General features: G+C 46.6%; 1 protein-coding gene across 1 annotated transcript in view; it reads right to left on the bottom strand.

Annotated features, from left to right (window-relative positions):
- Positions 1-24,604, bottom strand: part of elof1 (elongation factor 1) — a 48,173-nt gene that overhangs the window by 6,974 nt on the left and 16,595 nt on the right. The window contains exon 2 of the mRNA XM_043675497.2: positions 6,121-6,244. Within this exon, the coding sequence (XP_043531432.1) occupies positions 6,121-6,236 (116 nt within the window). The 5' untranslated portion in view covers positions 6,237-6,244. The remainder of the gene's footprint in view (positions 1-6,120; positions 6,245-24,604) is intronic.

Consider the following 24,604-nt stretch of genomic DNA (forward strand, 5'->3'; position numbering starts at 1 on the left):
CGCGACAGAGAGAGAGAGCGCGCGACAGAGAGAGAGAGCGCGCGACAGAGAGAGAGAGCGCGCGACAGAGAGAGAGCGCGCGACAGAGAGAGAGCGCGCGACAGAGAGAGAGCGCGCGACAGAGAGAGAGCGCGCGACAGAGAGAGAGCGCGCGACAGAGAGAGAGGGAGCGCGCGACAGGGAGAGGGAGAGCGCGCGACAGGGAGGGGAGAGCGCGCGACAGGGAGGGGAGAGCGCGCGACAGGGAGGGGAGAGCGCGCGACAGGGAGGGGAGAGCGCGCGACAGGGAGGGGAGAGCGCGCGACAGGGAGGGGAGAGCGCGCGACAGGGAGGGGAGAGCGCGCGACAGGGAGGGGAGAGCGCGCGACAGGGAGGGGAGAGCGCGACAGAGAGAGAGGTGGAGCGCGACAGAGAGGTGGAGCGCGACAGAGAGGTGGAGCGGGGCAGAGAGAGAGCGCGCGACAGAGAGAGAGAGCGCGCGACAGAGAGAGAGAGCGCGCGACAGAGAGAGAGAGCGCGCGACAGAGAGAGAGAGCGCGCGACAGAGAGAGAGAGCGCGCGACAGAGAGAGAGAGCGCGCGACAGAGAGAGAGAGCGCGCGACAGAGAGAGAGAGCGCGCGACAGAAAGAGAGAGCGCGCGACAGAGAGAGAGCGCGCGACAGAGAGAGAGCGCGCGACAGAGAGAGAGCGCGCGACAGAGAGAGAGCGCGCGACAGAGAGAGAGGAGAGCGCGCGACAGGGAGAGGGAGAGCGCGCGACAGGGAGGGGAGAGCGCGCGACAGGGAGGGGAGAGCGCGCGACAGGGAGGGGAGAGCGCGCGACAGGGAGGGGAGAGCGCGCGACAGGGAGGGGAGAGCGCGCGACAGGGAGGGGAGAGCGCGCGACAGGGAGGGGAGAGCGCGCGACAGGGAGGGGAGAGCGCGCGACAGGGAGGGGAGAGCGCGCGACAGGGAGGGGAGAGCGCGCGACAGGGAGGGGAGAGCGCGACAGAGAGAGAGGTGGAGCGCGACAGAGAGGTGGAGCGCGACAGAGAGGTGGAGCGGGGCAGAGAGAGAGCGCGCGACAGAGAGAGAGAGCGCGCGACAGAGAGAGAGAGCGCGCGACAGAGAGAGAGAGCGCGCGACAGAGAGAGAGAGCGCGCGACAGAGAGAGAGAGCGCGCGACAGAGAGAGAGAGCGCGCGACAGAGAGAGAGAGCGCGCGACAGAGAGAGAGAGCGCGCGACAGAGAGAGAGAGCGCGCGACAGAGAGAGAGAGCGCGCGACAGAGAGAGAGAGCGCGCGACAGAAAGAGAGAGCGCGCGACAGAGAGAGAGCGCGCGACAGAGAGAGAGCGCGCGACAGAGAGAGAGCGCGCGACAGAGAGAGAGGGAGCGCGCGACAGGGAGAGGGAGAGCGCGCGACAGGGAGGGGAGAGCGCGCGACAGGGAGGGGAGAGTGCGCGACAGGGAGGGGAGAGCGCGCGACAGGGAGGGAGGTGGAGCGCGACAGAGAGGTGGAGCGCGACAGAGAGGTGGAGCGGGGCAGAGAGGTGGAGCGGGGCAGAGAGGTGGAGCGGGGCAGAGAGAGAGCGCGCGACAGAGAGAGAGAGCGCGCGACAGAGAGAGAGAGCGCGCGACAGAGAGAGAGAGCGCGCGACAGAGAGAGAGAGCGCGCGACAGAGAGAGAGAGCGCGCGACAGAGAGAGAGAGCGCGCGACAGAGAGAGAGAGCGCGCGACAGAGAGAGAGAGCGCGCGACAGAAAGAGAGAGCGCGCGACAGAAAGAGAGAGCGCGCGACAGAAAGAGAGAGCGCGCGACAGAGAGAGAGCGCGCGACAGAGAGAGAGCGCGCAACAGAGAGAGAGCGCGCGACAGAGAGAGAGGGAGCGCGCGACAGGGAGAGGGAGAGCGCGCGACAGGGAGAGGGAGAGCGCGCGACAGGGAGGGGAGAGCGCGCGACAGGGAGGGGAGAGCGCGCGACAGGGAGGGAGGTGGAGCGCGACAGAGAGGTGGAGCGGGGCAGAGAGGTGGAGCGGGACAGAGAGAGAGCGCGCGACAGAGAGAGAGAGCGCACGACAGAGAGAGAGAGCGCGCGACAGAGAGAGAGAGCGCGCGACAGAGAGAGAGAGCGCGCGACAGAGAGAGAGAGCGCGCGACAGAGAGAGAGAGCGCGCGACAGAGAGAGAGAGCGCGCGACAGAGAGAGAGAGAGAACGCGCGACAGAGAGAGAGAGCGCGCGCGCGACAGGGAGAGGGAGCGAGCGCGCGACAGGGAGAGGGAGCGAGCGCGCGACAGGGAGAGGGAGAGCGCGCGACAGGGAGAGGGAGAGCGCGCGACAGGGAGAGGGAGAGCGCGCGACAGGGAGAGGGAGAGCGCGCGACAGGGAGAGGGAGAGCGCGCGACAGGGAGAGGGAGAGCGCGCGACAGGGAGAGGGAGAGCGCGCGACAGGGAGAGGGAGAGCGCGCGACAGGGAGAGGGAGAGCGCGCGACAGGGAGAGGGAGAGCGCGCGACAGGGAGAGGGAGAGCGCGCGACAGGGAGAGGGAGAGCGCGCGACAGGGAGAGGGAGAGCGCGCGACAGGGAGAGGGAGAGCGCGCGACAGGGAGAGGGAGAGCGCGCGACAGGGAGAGGGAGAGCGCGCGACAGGGAGAGGGAGAGCGCGCGACAGGGAGAGGGAGAGCGCGCGACAGGGAGAGGGAGAGCGCGCGACAGGGAGAGGGAGAGCGCGCGACAGGGAGAGGGAGAGCGCGCGACAGGGAGAGGGAGAGCGCGCGACAGGGAGAGGGAGAGCGCGCGACAGGGAGAGGGAGAGCGCGCGACAGGGAGAGGGAGAGCGCGCGACAGGGAGAGGGAGAGCGCGCGACAGGGAGGGGAGAGCGCGCGACAGGGAGGGGAGAGCGCGCGACAGGGAGGGGAGAGCGCGCGACAGGGAGAGGGAGCGCGCGACAGGGAGAGGGAGCGCGCGACAGGGAGAGGGAGCGCGCGACAGGGAGAGAGAGCGCGCGACAGGGAGAGAGAGCGCGCGACAGGGAGAGAGAGCGCGCGACAGGGAGAGAGGGAGCGCGACAGGGAGAGAGGGAGCGCGACAGGGAGAGAGGGAGCGCGACAGGGAGAGAGGGAGCGCGACAGGGAGAGAGGGAGCGCGACAGGGAGAGAGGGAGCGCGACAGGGAGAGAGGGAGCGCGACAGGGAGAGAGGGAGCGCGACAGGGAGAGAGGGAGCGCGACAGGGAGAGATGGAGCTCGACAGGGAGAGAGGGAGCGCGACAGGGAGAGAGGGAGCGCGACAGGGAGAGAGGGAGCGCGACAGGGAGAGAGGGAGCGCGACAGGGAGAGAGGGAGCGCGACAGGGAGAGAGGGAGCGCGACAGGGAGAGAGGGAGCGCGACAGGGAGAGAGGGAGCGCGACAGGGAGAGAGGGAGCGCGACAGGGAGAGAGGGAGCGCGACAGGGAGAGAGGGAGCGCGACAGGGAGAGAGGGAGTGCACGAGAGCGAGCGAGATTACCTGTTTTAAATGCTGGCAAAGACCAGCCTGAGAGAGACACAGCGTGTGAGACAGACAATGCGCGAGATTTACTGTTTTAAAAGCTATGAGGAGAAAGTGAGGTCTGCAGATGCTGGAGATCAGAGCTGAAAATGTGTTGCTGGAAAAGCGCAGCAGGTCAGGCAGCATCCAGGGAACAGGAGAATCGACGTTTCGGGCATAAGCCCTTCTTCAGGAAAGAAGGGCTTATGCCCGAAACATCGATTCTCCTGTTCCCTGGATGCTGCCTGACCTGCTGCGCTTTCCCAGCAACACATTTTCAGCTCTCTGTTTTAAAAGCTAGCAAAGACGAAACAGTACAATACGGTAGTATTGCTATCCAGGAACATATAAACAGATTGCAATAAGTATCCAAAAAGGAACAGAGTACCTAATATACATATTAGCCCTTCAGATACAGTTATGTAGCGTTAACATGTGGAACAAATACAAAACATTTGTTCAAGCTTTACAGCAGAAGTAGTAAGTTTCCATCCAGAAATAAGTGGGAAGCTGAAGAGAAAAAAGGGTATGGATATTATGAAAATTAATATCAACAGATAAGTATTGAGAAATTTAAGGAACTAAAGTACAACAGATCGAGGATCCACTTATTTATGTCTCTGGGTTCTGAACGAGATAGCTTCCCAGATAGTTAACACGCTAGCTGTGATTTTCCAAAATTCCTTAGGTTGGTGAGTAGTCCTGTCACATTGGAAATTGTAAGTGTTACACTACTTTCCGAGAAAGAAGCAAGATAGGAAACAGTGGACTACAGGCGAGTTAGCCTCGTGTCAAGTGTTGCAAAAAGCTAGAATTTCATATTAAGGAAGTCTCAACTGACTTAAAAAAACACAATCTTTAGGACAAGTCAATACAGTTTTAGTTACAAATTTCTATTTGACAGATTTATGATCTTTGAGGGTGTAACCTGAAGGATAGGTAAAGAGGACCCAGTATGTGGAGCATTCCTGTCTTTTTCCATGTTTAACCTGTAGGATAGGTAAAGGGGGCCCAGTATATAGAGCATTCCTGGCTTTATCGAGGTGTAAACAGTAGGATAGGTAAAAAGGGCCCAGTATATGGAGCAGTCCTGTCTTTTTCTGGGTTTAACCGTAGGATAGGTAACGGGGACCCAGTATATGGAGCATACCTGGTTTTATCAAGGTGTAAACAGTAGGATAGGTAAAGGGGGCCCAGTATATGGAGTATTCCTGACCTTCCAGAAAGGCACTGAACAATGTGCAGCACAAAATGCTTGTCGGCAAGATAAGGGATCATAGAATTGGGATACATATTGTCATGAATAGAGAACTGGTTAATAGACAAGAAGGAGAATTGACATAAGCAGGGAATTTTCAAGATGGCACGCAGTGAATAGTAGCATACGACAAAGGGTCTGTGCTGACACCTCAGCTATTTATAATTTACATAGATAACGGAGATAAAGGATTATGTAACAAAGCTTGACTAGTATATGGGAAGTGTTATAACACAAGTAATACAAAATGGCATCAAATTGGCACACCATTTATACAAAAGGGAGTCTTGACTTGCTTTAATACGACAGTGAACATGACATGAAATCTAAAGATGATCTAGTTACACGAGCAATTTACTAGTGAGACTAGAAATTAATGTATCGGAGTCTGCTGATGATTCAAAGCTACGTGGGAAAGTAAACTGTGGGAGGAAAGAGGCTTTAAAGAGATTCAGACAGATTAGATGAGTGGGCAAAAATATAGAAGAACAATCAAAACATTAAAAAAGTGTGAAGTTATTCTCTTTGCTCTTGAGAATAGAAAAACGGAATATTTTCTAAAAAGGTGTGAAACTTGCAGGTGTTGTATTTCAAAGGCCCTTGGGTGCATAAAGTAAACAGGTTAGCGTGCAATCTGAAAGGCAAACGTCAAGTTGGTCTTTAATGCAAAGGAGATTGGTGTACAAGAAGAAAGAAATCTTGTTACATTTCTAAAGTGTTTTGGTAAGACTACATCTAAAATAGTGAGTGTAGTTTTGGTCTTAATATTTAAGAAAAGATGCACCTGTTTTTGATGTATTGTAGCAATGATTCACTAGAGTTGTCACTGGGATGACAGGGTTGTACTATGATGGTATGCTGAGAGAACTGGGTCTATATCCTTTGTAGATTAGCAGTATGAAAGGTGATCTCGTTGAAATTATAAAATTCTGAAGTTACTTGATAGTGTTCAAACATTTACATGGTTTTCACTTGATCAGAAAATTTAAAATAATGGGTACAGTCTCAGGTAGAGGGGCTGATCATTTAGTACAGAATTGAGGAGAAATTACTCACTCAAAGGATTATAAATCATTGGAATTCCCTGTTCCAGAGTGTTCATCATCAGATATATTTAAAAGTCAGATAACAGACTTTTGACCTCTCATGGAATCAAGTGCAGATAGGAAAGGGGACATGAAACCCAAGATCAGTCATTATTGTGCTGAATAGCTGAGCTGGCTTGATGGTCTACTCTCTTTCCTATCCCTTCCATTGTTTTCAACATTAGTTGTTGTTTCAAAGTACAACAACCAGAACATCTGCAATCGTGCAATATGTCAAGCCCTTAAAAACAGTCATGACATCACACACTTACATCTTAACATCACATGACTTTTCATGGTTACAGAATGGACACGTGAATTGTGTTTCTAGAGTTCCAAGCACCTTCTTCTTAGTAGGAGGCTTTCGCTTCGATTTCCTTCGTCCCATTTCAACTTCTGCGAAAAACAGGCAAGTAAGAAAAACCTCAAATTTGTATTAATCTTGCATTTATACTGTGAAAATAAGACAGCAGCCTTGGTGTTCTTGATTCATTACCAGAGTTCTCGAGTAGCATAATCTAAACTGAGATTAAGTTCAGTGATCTAAGAGCAGTGCTGTGCCAGAGATATCTCTGAATGTAGAGTCATACAACATGGAGACAGGTCCTTAGGTCCAACCTGTCCATCATAATCCCAAACTAAACTAGTCCCACCTGCCTGTGCTTAGCCCATATCCCTCCAGATCTTTTCAATGCCTTTATCTAGCACTTTCTCTGGAGCTCATTCCACAGTCAAACCACTCTCTGAAGAAAACCGTTGCCCCTCATGTCCTTTTTAAAAATCTTCTCTCACCTTAAAAAAAATGTCTCCTGCAGTGAACTCCCCCTCTCTAGGGAAAAGACCTTTGCTATTCACCTTATCTATGCCCATGATTTGATAAACCTCTATAAAGTCACCCCTTGACCTCCTACACTCCAGTGAAAGATGTCCCAGCCTTTCCTCTATTTTTATACCTCTAACCCTCTGAATATCATCTTTGGGTAAGAATTAAAACAAGGTTTTAAAGTCCTTTTCAGAGAGACATTAAAGACAAGTAATAGTAAGATTATACAAATCATCCATTGGTTTGGAGTTGAAGTCTCCATTTTCTGGGTATATGTGAGGTGTATAAGGTTATGGTTACGGACGGGGTGATCAGAGAGCAGCTGTTCCCTTTGGTTAAGGGGTCAATGACAAGAGGGCATAGTTTGAGGGTAAGGGGTAGGAGATTCAGAGGGATTTGGGGGAAAATCATGTCCACTCAGTGGGTGGTGGGAATCTGGAATGCACAGCCTGAGAAGGTAGTGGAGGCTGGAAACCTTACCACTTTAAAAAATATTTGGATGTGTACTTCAAATTTTATAACATTCAAGGAAATGGGTAAGTGCAGGAAATTGGGATGAGCATATTTTTAGTGGTAGTTATGTCAGGGCAGACTCAATGGGCTGAAGATGTTTTCTGCGCTGTATGAATCTATGAATACTCAGTCCACTCTTTCAACTACAGTATTATTCACGTTAGTGCATACAATTACAATAACCACATACACAATAGCTTTAAAGTTAATAAAACATTAAGGAGCAACATTAGGTCACTTGGCCCCTAAAGCCTGCTCTGTCTTTCGATAAAGCCATGGCTAATCTGAAAGTGGCCTCAACTCCATATTTTCCATGCAGATGCTCTTAACTAATATGGGAGTCAAAGTTTATCTACTGTTGCCTTAAAAGTACTCATTGACCCTGCATCCACCACTGTCTTGCGAAGACAGAATTCCAACTACCCACAGCCAGTGAAGGAATTTATCCACATTTCAGTATTGAATAGGAGACTCCTTCTATTTAAACTATGCCTAATTCCACCCTCTATCAAAAGGGGAAAACATCCTCTTGATATACACCCTGTCAAGTCCTCTAGGATCTTAAATGTTTCAATAAGAACGCATCTTATTCTTCTAAACTCCAATGAGAATAGGCCCTTTGCTCAAAAGATAACCCTACCATCTCAGGTATAATTCGGATGAACTTTCTCTCTAAAGCATTTATATACATTCTTAAACAAGGAGACCTTTTTCCTGATTTTCCAATATTAATTACCTGTATTCTCAGTAAAGGACCAACTCTCACTCCACTTGCTCTTTTCTTTTTTAAATATCTTTAAAGACTCAATATTTGTTTGTATGCTTCACATTAGTTTCTGTAATCAAACTTAACTTTCCTTTTAGTCATTAATGAGTACTGCTGAAAAAAATACATCTTGTCAAAAGCTTTCATTTTGCATGCATCAGGACATTTTGCAAGAATACAAATTCAGGGAGAAAACCAACCTTGATACTGCATAATACAAGAACCCTTGTTAGTAGGCAAGTGGATGCAAATTGTTAGAGGTGCCATGGTCAATATTTTATGTCAGCATTTACTGTGGAGAAAGACATGGAAGCTAGAGAATTTGAAGAAATAAATAGTGACATCTTGAAAACAGCCTATATTACAGAAGATGAGGTGCTGAAGATCTTAAAATGCATAAAAAGGTAGATAAATCACTGGGACCTGATCAATTGTATCCAGAACATTATAGGAAGCTAGGGAAGAAATTGTGTTGACGCCAGCAGAGATATTTGTATCATTGACAGCCAGGGAGTGAGGTTCTAAAGGACTGGAGAGTGGCCAATGTTGTGCCATTACTTAAGGCAGGCAGCAAGGAAAAGCCAGGGAATTATAGGCTGGTGAGCTTGATGTCAGTGGTGAGTAAGTTAGAGGTATTTCTGACAGACAGAATCAAAATGCATTTGGAAAGGCAAGAACTGATTAGGGATAGTCAACTTTGTATGTGGGAAATAAGGTCTCTCGAATTTGATTGAGTTTTTTGAAGAGGTGACCAAGAAGATAGGTGACCAGACGTTGAACTGAATTGAATTTATTATCACTTGTATTGAAGCACAGTGAAAAGCTTTGTCTTGTGAGCAATACAGGCAGATCACAGAGTTAAGCAGCATAGATAAGTAAATAATAGGTAAACAGCAGCAAAAACAAAAATACAGGTACAGGCGAATGTTAAGAGCTTGTGAGTCCATTCAGTATTCTAACAACAGTAGGGTAGAAACTGTTGCGAAACTGGTTGGTGCATGTGTTCAGGCTTCTGTACCTTCTCCCCGATGGTAGACGTTGTAGAAAAACATTGCCAGGGTGGGATGGATCTTTAAGAATGCTGGCAGCTTTTCCTTGACAGTGGACCTGGTAGATGAATTCTGTAGATCGGAGGTTGGCCTTTGAGATTGTCCGGGCCGAGTTCACCACTCTCTGTAACTGTCTCCAATCTTGAATGTTACAGTTACCATATCAGGTGGCGATACATCCAGACAGAATGCTCTTGTTGATACACCTATAAAAGTTGACAAGGATATGCGCAGTCATGCCAAATTTCCTCAGCTGCCTGAGAGACATTGTTGGGCCTTTGTAACCAGTGCGTCCACATGAAGAGTTCAACAAAGCTTGTTGTGGATGACCACTCCCAGCAGCTATAACGCACATTTCTTCAATGCGATTTGGCTATTAAACGTTTGTAGAATTTAGACCATTATTTGTAGAATGTGAACTTTCCTTACCTAAATTGGCTAGAACTTGGCTATAGCTTGTTGTGGATGACCCTCTCCACTCGTTCCACCTCTGCGATGTTAATGCATAGGGGGTCATGAGTAACATCCCGCCAAAAGTCAATAATGAGTTCCTTGGTTTTGCCGGCATTGAGAGCTAGGTGGTTCTTACAGATGGTGGTTTTTACAGATTTTCCACCTCCCATCTGGAGTCTGTTTCGTCGCCATCTGAGATTCGACCGATTGTGGTGGTGTCATGAGCGAACTTGTAAATGGCATTAGTCTGGTATATGGCAATGCAGTCATGGGGATAGAATGTTAGTAGAGTAGGGGGCTGAGTACACATCCTTGAGGGGGGGGGCTCCAGTGTGGAGTATTAGTGAGGATGAAATCACATAATAGCAGCAACATTTAATCCAATGGGGCCAGAATCTCGTTCTAGCCAATTTAGGTAAGGAAAGTTCACATTCTACAAATAATGGTCTAAATTCTACAAACGTTTAATAGCCAAATCGCATTGAAGAAATGTGCGTTATAGCAGAACGGACTGTATTGCCCATCGTAACTGCCTTTGAGAAAATGGCAGTGAGCTGTCTTCTTGAACTGCTGCAGTCCTTGATGTGCAGTGACAAAACAGTGCTGAGTGTTTCAGGAATTTCACCAAACATAACAATGAAGGAATGGCAATAGAGTTCCAAGTTAGGATGGGCTGGGCCTTGGACGGAAACTTGCAGGCATGTTCTCATGTATCTATTGCCACTGACCTTCTAGATAATCGAGGTCACAGACTTGAAATGTGCTGTCAATAATGCTTTGATGAGCTACTGTGAGTTATCTCGAAGATGGTACATGTTGCTGTCACTATGTTTCAGCAATGAATAGAGTGAACACTGAAGATTGCGATTAGGGTGTGAATCCAGCAGGCTGATTTGTCCTGGATGCTGTCAAGCTTCTTAAGTACTGTTAGAGCTGCATTCATCCAGTCACGTGGAAAGCATTCCATCACACTCCTCACTATTCCTTAAAGATGGCATACAAGGATTGGATAGATGGGAGTTGGAGTAGTCACCATAGAACTCCTATCTCTGACCCACACTGTGACCAATGTTTATATACTTAATCCAGGTCAATTTCTAGTCGATAGTGTCCTCATGATGACAAGAATGGGGAATTGAGTAATGGGATTGCTAATGAATGTCAAGGGACAAATGATTAAATTCTCTCTTGTTGGAGATAGTTAAAAAATCACACGGTTATAGTCCAACAGGTTTATTTGGAATGTATTTGCAGATACATTCTATTTTGTTCCAAAAGCACAATTTGTAGGCAGTCAGTCGATGTGAAATTTTATAAATTCCCATTTTGGAAATAGAACCAGTCGGACTCTCAAGATTGGGATACAGACAGACTCTAATCTCACACCTTTAATGCATTGTCTGAGCTGAAATGTCACTTTTTTAATATAAAAACTGAAATTACCTTGGGTCTGTGACTTGAAAGATGTTCTGGGATTTACATATTAATTCAAATCAATTGAAACCTGTATCCCCATTCGAAGTGATTAAAGACTTGACAGCAATCTAGGTTTGTTCAATACATCGCATGAGTTGTATGATACTTGATCTTTTACTATAAATTCTGTATCCAATGATCCTGCCCCACGAGCCACCTGAAGGAGGAGCAGTGCTCTGAAAGCCTGTACTTCAGAATGAAGCTGTGGACTATAACCTGGTGTTGTGTGATTTTTAAACTTTGCCCATCTCAGTTCAACACCAAAGCCTCCACTTCATTGCTGGAGACAGTCATTGCCTGGCACTTGAGCGGCAAGCAGCATTTGCCTCACACATCAGCCCAAGGCTGAATGCAGTCCAGGTCTTGTTGCACATAATCAAGAACTGCTTCAATATCTCAGGTGTCAGGAATGGTGTTGAACATTGTGTTACAGTCAGCTAATTTCCCCACTTCGGACCTTACAATGGAGGGAAGATCACTGATGAAACAGGTAAGAATGATGCGAGTTCAAACACTACCTTCAGCTAATTCTACAATGATGTCCTGGGACTTAGCAGACCAACCTCCAACAACAACAACTCTCTTTGCGCAAGGCAGGGCTCCAACCAATGGAGAATTAGGACCATGATTTCTATTGTTTTCAATGCTGCGTTGATGTTAGAGGAACTTTGGCATGATGGGCTAGAAAAAGGGAAGGAAGAGACAGCTAAACAAATGGATTTGATCATCACAACAGAAGTCCATGAGTCTCTCCGATTTATTATTTCTTAGTTTATATCTGCCATATATTCACCATTTACAGAGCATGGTGCAAAGCTTTCCAAACTGTCAGTCATGACCACTGTTGGGGTCGCAGAAATACAGGATGTCACTCTCTCACACCCAAGAGTACACTCCACACTGAGGCTGGGTGCTGGCTGGCCCCGCTCCTTTCACAAGCTCTCTCAGATATAGCAGGGAAAGAGTGCTGGACCTGCTGAATGGGCAGAGAAGCTTCTTATATATCTTGAATAGACCATAAACATTGGAAAAAAAAGTCATCAGTCTTTGATTTGGACTGAACATTAAGATTGCGGCACTTTGCCACTTAGAAAGATTGAAGAGTGATGGGAGGCTATCCTGCTCAACAGAGAATGCAAACAGCTTGACTGAAACCTCTAGGTACATGAAATATCTGTACTGACATTTTTTCAAAGTGCTTTAAAACAAATCATTATATTTGAAGAGTTTACAAACTGATCTATACAGAGGTAATCAGAGGTAGAGCCAAAGAGATGTACGGCATGGAAACGGACCTTTCGGTCCAACCCGTCCATGCCGACCAGATATCCCAACCCAATCTAGTCCCACCTGCCAGCACCCGGCCCATATCCCTCCAAACCCTTCCTATTCATATACCCATCCAAATGCCTCTTAAATGTTGCAATTGTACCAGCATCCACCACTTCCTCGGGCAGCTCATTCCATACACGTACCACCCTCTGCGTGAAAAAGTTGCCCCTTAGGTCTCTTTTATATCTTTCCCCTCTCACCCTAAACCTATGCCCTCCAGTTCTGGACTCCCCGACCCCGCGGAAAAGATTTTGTCTATTTATCCTATCCGTGCCCCTCAATTTTGTAAACCTCTATAAGGTCACCCCTCAGCCTCCAACACTCCAGGGAAAACAGCCCCAGCCTGTTCAGCCTCTCCCTGTAGCTCAGATCCTCCAACCTGGCAACATCCTTGTAAATCTTTTCTGAACCCTTTCAAGTTTCACAACATCTTTCCGATAGGAAGGAGACCAGAATTGCACGCAATATTCCAACAGTGGCCTAACCAATGTCCTGTACAGCCACAACATGACCTCCCAACTCCTGTGCTCAATACTCTGACCAATAAAGGAAAGCATACCAAACGCCTTCTTCACTATCCTATCTACCTGCGACTACACTTTCAAGGAGCTATGAACCTGCACTCCAAGGTCTCTTTGTTCAGCAACACTCCTTAGGATCTTACCATTAAGTGTATAAGTTCTACTAAGATTTGCTTTCCCAAAATGCAGCACCTCGCATTTATCTGAATTAAACTCTATCTGCCACTTCTCAACCCATTGGCCCATCTGGTCCAGATCCTGTTGTAATCTGAGGTAACCCTCTTCGCTATCCACTACACCTCCAATTTTAGTGTCATCTGCAAACTTACTAACTGTACCTCTTATGCTTGCATCTAAATCATTTATGTAAATGACAAAAAGTAGAGGGCCCAGCACCGAACCTTGTGACACTCCACTGGTCACAGGTCTCCAGTCTGAAAAACAACCCTCCACCACCACCCTCTGCCTTCTACCTTTGAGCCAGTTCTGTATCCAAATGGCTAGTTTTCCCTATATTTCATGAGATCTTACCTTGTTAATCAGTCTCCCATGGGGAACTCTGTCGAATGCCTTACTGAAGTCCATATAGATCACATCTACTGCTCTGCCCTTATCAATCTTCTTTGTTACTTCTTTAAAAAACTCAATCAAGTTTGTGAGACATGATTTCACACGCACAAAGCCATGTTGACTATCCCGAATCAGTCCTTGCCTTTCTAAATACATGTACATCCTGTCCCTCAGCATTCACTCCAACAACTTACCCACCACTGACGTCAGGCTCACCAGTCTATAGTTCCCTGGCTTGTCTTTACCACCCTTCTTAAACATTGGCACCACGTTTGCCAACCTCCAGTCTTCCGGCACCTCACCTGTGACTATCGATGACACAAATATCTCAGCAAGAGGCCCAGCAATCACTTCTCTAGCTTTCCACAGAGTTCTCGGGTACACCTGATCAGGCCCTGGGGATTTATCCACCTTTCACTGTTTCAAGACATCCAGCACTTCCTCCTCTGTAATCTGGACATTTTGCAAGATTTCACCATCTATTTCCTTATCTATATCTTCCATATCCTTTTCCACAGTAAATACGGATGCAAAATATTCATTTAGTATCTCCCCCATTTTCTGTGGCTCCACACAAAGGCCGCCTTGCTGATCTTTATGGGGCCCTATTCTCTCCCTAGTTACCCTTTTGTCCTTAATATATTTGTAAAAACCCTTTGGCCTGTCCCAGGATAGATGTGTTGTCCCAGTCGAAATGGGACATTTTGCCCTCTTCCTCTTAAGTATACTCCTACATCCTTTATACTCTAAAGATTCACTCGATCTATCCTGTCTATACCTGACATATGCTTCCTTCTTTTTCTAAACCAAACCCTCAATTTCTTTAGTCATCCAGCATTCCCTATACCTACTAGCCTTCCCTTTCATCCTGACAGGAATATACTTTCTCTGGATTCTTGTTATCTCATTTCTGAAGGCTTCTCATTTTCCAGCCGTCCCTTTACCTGCGAACATCTGCCTCCAGTCAGCTTTCGAAAGTTCTTGCCTAATACCGTCAAAACTGGTCTTCCTCCAATTTGGAACTTCAACTTTTAGACCTGGTCTATCCTTTTCCATCACTATTTTAAAACGAATAAAATGATGGTCGCTGGCCCCAAAGTGCTCCCCCACTTACATCAGTCACCTGCCCTGCCTTATTTCCCAAGAGTAGGTCAATTTTGCACCTTCTTTAGTAGGTACATCCACATACTGAATCAGAAAATTGTCTTGTACACACTTAAGAAACTCCTCTCCATCTAAACCTTTAATGCTATGGCAGTCCTAGTCATTGTTTGGAAAGTTAAAATTCCCTACCATAATTACCCTATTATTCTTACAGATAGCGGAGATCTCCTTACAAGTTTGTTTGACATAAACTTGAATAATTACTTATTGAATGTTGCCACGCTGCTTTATTGCAGTTGTTTTTGTCATCAACTAAGGTCTGCATGCAAGTGGGACAAGTGCGAACCACTGACTTAAAAGTTGTACATATCTTGTGACTTATGCAATCCCACCACAGCTAAGGCTGACAAAATTACCCAAATGGAGTTGAGGGGTTGCGGAATATTTAACAAAGTTAACTTTAAGCAGACTATTTCAACTTTTAAGAATGAGGAATATAGCTATACAGGAACAGAATTGGTATAATTGATCTGGACTACTCAAGTGGAGGAGAACAACAGCCCAGATACAATTTATATGTAGAAACGAAAAAAAAAATCAAGATATGTCTCCCATTTCGACTGGGACAACACATCTATCCTGGGACAGGCTAAGCAAAGACATGCCAGAGAATTCCTAGAGGCCTGGCACTCCAACCACAACGTCATAAACAAACACATAGATCTAGATACCATCTATCAACCTTGCAGAAAACGAACAGGAAATTGCATCACCACAAACTCCAGGAACCCCATTCAGGACAAACATATCAATAGAAAGCAGGAGACAACAGCTTCGCTTCACTTGGAGGTCGCCATTGATGATGTTACCTAACCAGGTAATGAAACGTCTGGATATCAAACCTACAGCTCAGCGAGCAAACCTACACCCCTACCCCTCTGCTTGCCATGTACCACATCTCTGATCTGTTGACAATTTTTAAAATGTATTCTTGCACATGATCCAGAATCCTTAAACCAACCACATTGGTGACTTTATCAGCAGAAATTCTGTCACAGTCCCATAGGATTACAGGGATTCCCTGCCATTAGAAAGAGAAGACTGGTGCCGTTTAACTTGAGGGTAACCACACTTCAGGCAAAGGGCAAAGTTGAGAAGGCAGGACCTTTATGGTAACTTCAGCTGGTGTGGGAATGGAATCCAGTGTTAGCATCACTCTGTATTGTCCAGCCAACTGAGCTAACTGACACCCAGTCAATAAAGAGTGCATTCTTCCCATATCGGAGTGCAGAGCTTAAACATGTATTGACAACAAAGTTTAGCATATCCTAGTTGACAAAGATTAATCAACTGAATAATCCAGCACTGTAAACTTTCATCTAATTGGTCTTTGTCTTAATGACTAGCACGCATTAGCCAACAGGAAGAAGTCACCTGGTATTAAGAGTCATAGAGATGTGCAGCATGGAAACAGAACCTTCGGTCCAACCCATCCCTGCCGACCAGATATCCCAACCCAATCTAGTCCCACCTGCCAGCACACGCCTATATCCCTCCAAACCCTTCCTATTTATATACCCATCCAAATGCCTCTTAAATGTTGCAATTGTGCCAGCATCCACCACTTCCTCTGGTAGCTCATTCCATACACGTACCACCCTCTGCATGAAAACGTTGCACCTTAGGTCCCTTTTATATCTTCCCTGTTACCCTAAACCTATGCCCTCTAGTTCTGGACTCCCCGACCCCAGGGAAAAGACTTTGCCTATTTACTCTATCCATGCCCCTCAATTTTGTAAACCTCTATAAAGGTCACCCATCAACCTCCAACGCTCCAGGGCAAACAACCCCAGCCTGTTCAGCCTCTCCCCATGGCTCAAATCCTCCAACCCTGGCAACATTCTTGTAAATCTGTTCTGAACCCTTTCTAGTTTTACAACATCTTTCCTATAGGAAGGAGAGGAAATTCTGGACAGTGGATGCCCTTCTGCCTTTATTGCTTAGTAGCACAGAACATTAATGTACTTGCCATTGCTCAAACTCTTGTGTCATGACACAAATGGTCAAATTATCATGTGATGTAAAAAGAATCCTCTTAATCAGTAATTTAGACCTCTAATGGGCTAGGCTGGATGGTCAGTAATCAGGATTCCCCTGAAATATTAGATCTATTTGTATCAGGCATCACATCTCAGCCTGTCTCAGATTCTTGCCTTCATTCCAAACTTGCACGCATTTTCTAACTGATCAGTTCAGGCTTGAAGGAGCCTGAGCCGCTTTTTATGGGCGGCACGGTGGCGAAGTGGTTAGCACTGTTGCCTCACGCAATGAGGGTCCCAGGTTTGATTCCAGCCTCGAGCAACTATCTGTGTGGAGTTTGCACATTCTCCCCGTGTCTGCGTGGGTTTCTTCCGGGCGATCCGGTTTCCTCCCACAGTCCAAAAGATGTGCAGGTCAGGTGAATTGGCCATGCTAAATTGCCCATAGTGTTAGAGAGAGAAATGGGACTGGGTGGATTACTCTTCGGAAGATCGGTGTGGACTTGTTGGGCTGAAGTTTCCACACTGTAGGGAATCTAATCTAATAACTTCACAGGAATCTAATCTAATAAATTCAGATGTTGTTACACATCTCTGGAGCAGGTGGGACTTGAACCAGAGTCTCCTTGAGGTAGAGCCACAAGAACCCCACCATTCTGAATTTCCATTTTTTTTTCCAGATACATTATTGCACATCTGGATCAGGTGGGATCTGAATCAGGGAACTAATAGTCCACCAGCAGGGACACTACCACAATCTCCATTCTGAACTTCCAATTGCTGATGTTATAATATCACCTGTAACTCAAGAATCCCTCATGCATGAGCTAAATGAAGACAATAGAAAGGGTACTTAGTACAAATGTTAAACAATCAGCTAACCTGGTTTGGCTTAGAACTAAATTATAGAGTCATAGCGACGCACAGCTTACCTGCCATCCAACCCGTCCATGCCGACCAGATATCCCAACCCATTCTAGCCCCATCTGCCAGCACCCAGCCTATATCCCTCCAAACCCTTCCTTTTGGCCTTTTAAATGCTGAATTATACTAGCCTCCAGCACTTCCTCTGGCAACTCATTCCATACACGTACCACCCTCTATGTGAAAAAAGTTGCCCCTTAGGTCTCTTTTATATCTTTCCCCTCTCACCCTAAACCTATGCCCTCTAGTTCTGGACTCCCCGACCCCAGGGAAAAGAGTTTGCCTATTTATCCTATCCATGCCCCTGATGAATTTGTAAACCTCTATAAGGTCATCCCTCAACCTCTGACGCTCCAAGAAAAACAGCCCCAGCCTATTCAGCCTCTTCCTATAGCTTAAATCCTGCAACCGTGGCAACATCCTTGAAAGGGTTCAGAAAAGATTTACAAGTTTCACACATCTTTCCCATAGGAAAGAGACCAGAATTGCACGCAATATTCCAACAGTGGCCTAACCAATGTCCTGTACAGATGCAACATGACCTCCCAACTCCTGTACTCAATACTCTGACCAAAAAGGAAAGCATACCAAACACCTTCTTCACTATCCTATCTACCTGCGACTACACTTTCAAGGAGCTATGAACCTGCACTCCAAGGTCTCTTTGTTCAGCAACACTCCCCAGGACTTTGCCATTAAGTGTACAAGTCCTGCTAAGATTTGCTTTTCAAAAATGCAGCACCTCACATTTATCTGAATTAAACTCCATCTGCCACTTCTCAGCTCACTAGCCCATCTGATCAAGATCCCATTGTAATCTGAAGTAACCTTCTTCGCTGTCCACTACACCTCCTATTTTGGGGTCATCAGCAAACTTCCTAACTATACCTCTTAAACTCACATTCAAATCATTTATATAAGTGATGAAAAGTAGTGGACCCAGCAGCAATCCTTGTGGCACTCCACTGGTCATAGGCCTCCAGTCTGAAAAAAACAACCCACCACCACTCTCTGTTTTCTACCTTTGAGCCAGTTCTGTATCCAAATGGCGAGTTCTCCTTGTATTTCATGAGATCTAACCTTGCTAACCAGTCTCTAATGGGGAACCTTGTCGAAGGATAGGAAGGGCAAGATTCATGGATGACAGGAGAAATTGTACGACTAGCCAAGAGGAAAAGGGAAGCGTACATAAGGTCCGAGCAGCTAAGAACAGAAGGGGCCCTGAAGGAATATCGGAAGAGTAGAACAAGTCTTAAAACAAGAAATCAAGCGGGCTTAAAGGGGTCTTGAAATAGCTTTAGCAAGCAGAATTAAGGAGAATCCCGAAGCATTTTATTCTTATATAAAAAGCAAGCGGGTAACTAGAGAAAGGATTGGTCCATTAAAAGATAATGAAGGAAGGCTGTCTGCCGAACCTAAGAGAATGGGTGAGATTCTGAATGATTACTTTGCATCAGTGTTCACTGAGGAGAGGAACATGATGAATCTTGAGATTAGAGATAGAAGTTTTATTAGTCTGGATCACGTTGGTGTAAGTAGGGATGATGTGTTGGGTATGCTAGAGGTTATTAAGGTGAACAATCCCCAGGGACCGGATGGGATCTATCCCAGGTTGCTGAGAGAGGAAATTGCTGGGGCCCTGACAAATATCTTTATGGTATCATTAAATACAGGTGAGGTGCTGGAGGTCTGGAGGGTTGCTTATGTTGTCCCCCTGTACAAGAAGGGTAGTAGGGACATTCTGGGTAACTACAGACCAGTGAGCCTGACGTCGGTGGTGGGGAAGTTGCTGGAGAGGGTACTGAGGGATAGGATCCATTTATATTTAGAAAAGAATGGGCTTATCAGTGATAGGCAACATGGTTTTGTGCGGGGAGATCGTGCCTTACCAACTTAATAGAGTTCTTCAAGGAAGTGACCAAGTTGTTAGATGAAGGAAGGGTTGTTGATGTCATATACATGGACTTTAGTAAGGCGTTAGGCAAGGTTCCCCATGGTAGACTAAATGGAGAAAGTGAAGTCACATGGTGCGCAGGGTGTTCCAGCTAGGTGGAGAAAGAATTGGTTGAGCAACAGGAGACAGAGTAATTAGTTGAAGGCAGTTTCTCGAAATGGAGAAAGGTAACCAGTGGTGGTCCAAAGGGGTCAGTGTTGGGGCCACTGTTGTTTGTAATATACATAAATGATCTAGAAGAGGGCACTGTTGGCGTGATCAGCAATTTTGCAAATGACATGAAGATTGGTGGAGTAGCAGAAAGCATAAGGGACTGTCAGAGAATACAGGAGGATATAGATAGACTGGAGTGTTGGGCAGAAAAGTGGCAGATGGCTTTCAATCCAGACAAATGTGAGGTGATGCATTTAGACAAGACTAACTCTAGAGTGAATTATACAATGAATGGAAGAGCTTTGGGAAAGGTTGATGAGCAGAGAGATCTGGGAGGGCAGGTCCATTGTACCCTGAAGGTTGCTGCACAGGTGGATAGAGTGGTCAAGAAGGCATATCGTATGCTTGCCTTCACTGGACGGGGTATTGAGTATAAGAGCTGGCAGGTCATGTTAAAATTGTCCAAGACATTGGTTCGGCCGCATTTAGAATACTGTGTACAGTTCTGGGCGCCACATTACCAAAAGGATGTGGACGCTTTGGAGAGGGTGCAGCGAAGGTTTACGAGGATGTTGCCTGGTATGGAAGGTGCTAGCTATGAAGAGAGGTTGAGTAGATTAGGTTTACTTTCACAAGAAAAAAAAGGAGATTGATGGGGGACCTGATTGAGATATACAAAATCATGAAGGGTATAGACAGGTTGGATAGAAACAAGCTTTTCCCAGGGTGAAGGATTCAATAACGGGAGGTCACGCTTTCAATGCGAGAGATGGACGGTTTAAGGGGGATACACGTGGCAAGTACTTCACACAGAGGATGGTGCGCGTTTGGAACTCGTTGCCAGCAGAGGTGGTAGAGGCAGGCACGGTAGATTCATTTAAGATGAGTCTGGACAGATGCATGAGTAGGTGGGGAGCAAAGGGATACAAATGCTCAAGAATTGACCGACAAATTTAGACAGTACATTTGGATCAGTTCAGACTTGGAGAGCCGAAGGGCCTGCTCCTGGGCTGTAACCTTTCTTTGTTCTTTGAACAGAAAGTGAGGTCTGCAGATGCTGGAGATCAAAGTTGAAACTTTATTGCTGGAACAGCACAGCAGGTCAGGCAGCATCCAGGGAATAGGAGATTCGACGTTTCGGGCACAGGCCCTTCCTGAGGATGCTGGATGTTCCCTGGATGCTGCCTGACCTGCTGTGCTGTTCCAGCAATAAAGTTTCAACTTTGTTCTTTGAACGCCTTACTGAAGTCCATATAGATCACATCTACCACTCTGCCCTCAATCCTCTTTGTAACTTCTTCAAAAAAACTCAAGCCAGTTTGTGAGACATGATTTCGCACATACAAAGCCATGTTGACTATCCCTAATTAGCCCTTGCCTTTCCAAATACATGTACATCCTATCCCTCAGGATTCCCTCCGACAACCTGCCCACCACTGACTTCAGGCTCACTTGTGTAAAGATCCCTTGCTTGTTCTTACCATCTTTCTTAAACAGTGGCACCACATTAGCCAACCTCCAGTCTTCCGGCACCTCACCTGTGACTATCGATGACACAAATATTTCAAAAAAAAATTCTAAATTGGGCTACATCCTAGAGTTCTGAGGGAGGTGGCTGAGGAAATAGTGGAGGCGTTGGTTGAGATCTTTCAAAAGTCACTGGAGTCAGGGAAAGTCCCGGATGATTGGAAGATCGCTTTTGTAACCCCCTTGTTCAAGAAAGGATCAAGGCAAAAGATGGAAAATTATAGGCCAATTAACCTACCCTCAGTTGTTGGTAAAATTCTAGAATCCATCATTAAGGATGAGGTTTCTAAATTCTTGGAAGAGCAGGGTCGGATTAGAACAAGTCAACATGGATTTAGTAAGGGAAGGTCGTGCCTGACAAACCTGTTGGAGTACTTTGAAGAGGTGACAAGTAGGTTAGACCAGGGAAACCCAGTGGATGTTATCTACCTAGACTTCCAAAAGGCCTTTGATAAGGTGCCACACTGGAGGCTGCTGAGCAAGGTGAGGGCCCATGGTGTTTGAGGTTAGTTACTGGCATGGATTGAGGATTGGCTGTCTGACAGAAGGCAGAGAGTTGGGATAAAAGGTTCTTTTTCGGAATGGCAGCCAGTGACAAGCGGTGTCCCGCAGGGTTCAGTGTTGTGGCCGCAGCTGTTCACATTATATATTAATGATCTGGATGAAGGGACTGGGGGCATTCTAGTGAAGTTTGCTGATGATACAAAGTTAGGTGGACAGGCAGGTAGTACTGAGGAAGTGGGGAGGCTGCAGAAGGATCTAGACAGTTTGGAGGAGTGGTCCAGGAAATGGCTGATGGAATTCAATGTGAGCAAATGCGAGGTCTTGCACTTTGGGAAAAAGAATAGAAGCATGGATTACTTTCTAACGGTGAGAAAATTCATAAAGCCAAAGTACAGAGGGATCTGGGAGTGCTAGTTGAGGATTCTCTAAACGTAAACATGCAGGTTGAGTCCGTGATTAAGAAAGCGAATGCAATGTTGTCATTTATCTCAAGAGGGTTGGAATATAAAAGCACTGTTGTACTACTGAGACTTTATAAAGCTCTGGTTAGGCCCCATTTGGAGTACTGTGTCTAGTTTTGGTCCCCACACCTCAGGAAGGACATACTGGCACTGGAGCGTGTCCAGCGGAGATTCACACGGATGATCCCTGGAATGGTAGGTCTAACATATGAGGAACTGCTGAGGATCCTGGGATTGTATTCATTGGAGTTTAGAAGATTAAGGGGAGATCTAATAGAAACTTACAAGATAATACATGGCTTGGAGAGGGTGAACGCTAGGAAATTGTTTCCGTTAGGCAAGGAGACTAGGACCCGTGGACACAGCCTTAGAATTCAGAACAGAAATGCGGACACATTTCTTCAGCCAGAGAGTGGTGGGCCTGTGGAATTCATTACCACAGAGTGCAGTGGAGGCTGGGACGCTAAATGTCTTCAAGGCAGAAATTGATAAATTCTTGATGTCACAAGGAATTAAGGGCTACGGGGATAATGCGGGTAAGTGGAGTTGAAATGCCCATCAGCCATGATTGAATGGCGGAGTGGACTCGATGGGCCGAATGGCCTTACTTCCGCTCCTATGTCTTATGGTCTCAGTGATGCTCAGCTTGGGTTCTGCTATGGTCACTCATCTCCTGACCCCATTGCAGCCTTGATTTGAACATGGACAAAAGAGCTGAATTCCAGAGTTCAGCTGGAAGTGACAGTCCTCATCATCAACATGACATTCAATTGAATGTACCATCAAGGAGCCCCAGCAAAACTGGAATCAATGGATATGTGGGGCAAACTCTCCAACAGTTGGAATCATACCTGGCACATAAGAGGATGGTTGTGGTTGTTGAAGGTCAGTCATCTCAGTTCCAGGACATCTGGAGCGGCATGTTGGCTCAGTGATTAGCACTGCTGCCTCTCAGCGCCAGGGACCCAGGTTCGATTCCAGCCTCAGGTGACTGTGTGGAGTTTGTACATTCTCCAACAATGCAAAGATGTACACGTTAGGTGAACTGGCCATGCTAAATTGCCAATAATGTTCAGGGTTATATAAGTTAGGTGCATTAGTCAGGGGTAAATGTAGAGTAATAGGGTATGGGAACGGGTCTAGATGGGTTCTCTTTGACAAGTCACTCGTCGGTGTGGACTTATTGGGCCAAACGGCCTGTTTCTACACCTACAGATTCTGTGATCTCTGAAGGCGTTACTCAGGGTAGTGTTTTGGGCTTAACCATATTCAGCGGCTTCATCAATGACCTTCCCACCATCATATGGTCAGAAGTGAAGATGTTCAGCATTAAAAATGTGTGTAGGGTATAAGCTGGCAGGGAAAGAGTTAACTTCTGAGTTTTGTGAAACAAAAGGTTCAGCTGAGCATGACTCAGATCAGATAAGAACTTAGTTAACAATGGGGTGCTGGAGGCAAGGGTAATGGGTTCACAAGGTGGAAAAGCAGTCATTATGTAGAGCCATTTAACAATATTGGAAACATTCAGTATGCAAAGTCAGCTAACAATTATCCATTGTATGAATTCAGTTAACAAGGTTAAGTACATTCATTGTATAACAGTAAAGGACTTGGTCTGTTATTGATGCTCGTTGATTGTAACGGTCACCCAATTAATATGTATGTTGCCTTATCTGGATGCTCCTCCCTGTAAAATGACTATATAATTCATTGAAAAACTGCTGTTCCAGAGAAGACCGTGAACTCATGTCCCTGTGCACATGGGTGACTGTTCTCTCTCCCTCCAGGGCCCGGAATAAAGCTGAAGGAGGTAAAGCTGTACTGTCTCTCTGAGTGTCTTGCTCCGACTAAGGAGGGGGAAATGGGACAACAGCACCATTCGCGACTCTTCAGATACTGAAGCAGTCCATGTTCAAATGCACAAAAATCTGGACAATGTCCAGGCTTGGAGTGACAAGTGGCAAGTAACATTCGCTACACACACCTACACACACACACCTACACACACACACACCTACACACACACACCTACACACACACACACACACACCTACACACACACACACCTACACACACACACACACCTACACACACACACACACCTACACACACACACACCTACACACACCACTGCCACTACCACTACCCCTTGACATTCAATAATGTTACCATCACTGAATCCCCTACTATCACCATCCAAGTTACCATTTACCAGCAATTCAACTGGGCCTGCCACCTAAACACTGTGGCTACCAGAGCAGGTCGGAGACTAGGAATACTGAGGCAAGTCAGTCACCACATGACTCCTCAAAGCCTGTCCATCTATAAAGGCACAAATCAAGAGTGTGATGGAATCCTCCCCACTTGCCCAGATAGGTAAAAGCTCCAACAACACAAGAAACTTCACATAATCCAAATAGCCTGCTTGATCAGGACTACATCACACAAGCATCTACTATATACAAGATGCACTACAGAAATACAAAGATCCTTAGACAGCATATTCCAAACCCACAACCACTTCTATCTAGAAGGACAAAGGCAGCAGATACATGGGAACACCATCTGCAAGCTCCCCTCCAAACAA

The sequence above is a fragment of the Chiloscyllium plagiosum genome, unplaced genomic scaffold (assembly GCF_037043375.1).
Source record: "Chiloscyllium plagiosum isolate Xiang-an unplaced genomic scaffold, Cpla_swu_hap1 HiC_scaffold_45, whole genome shotgun sequence".
Taxonomy (NCBI): Eukaryota; Metazoa; Chordata; class Chondrichthyes; order Orectolobiformes; family Hemiscylliidae; genus Chiloscyllium; species Chiloscyllium plagiosum.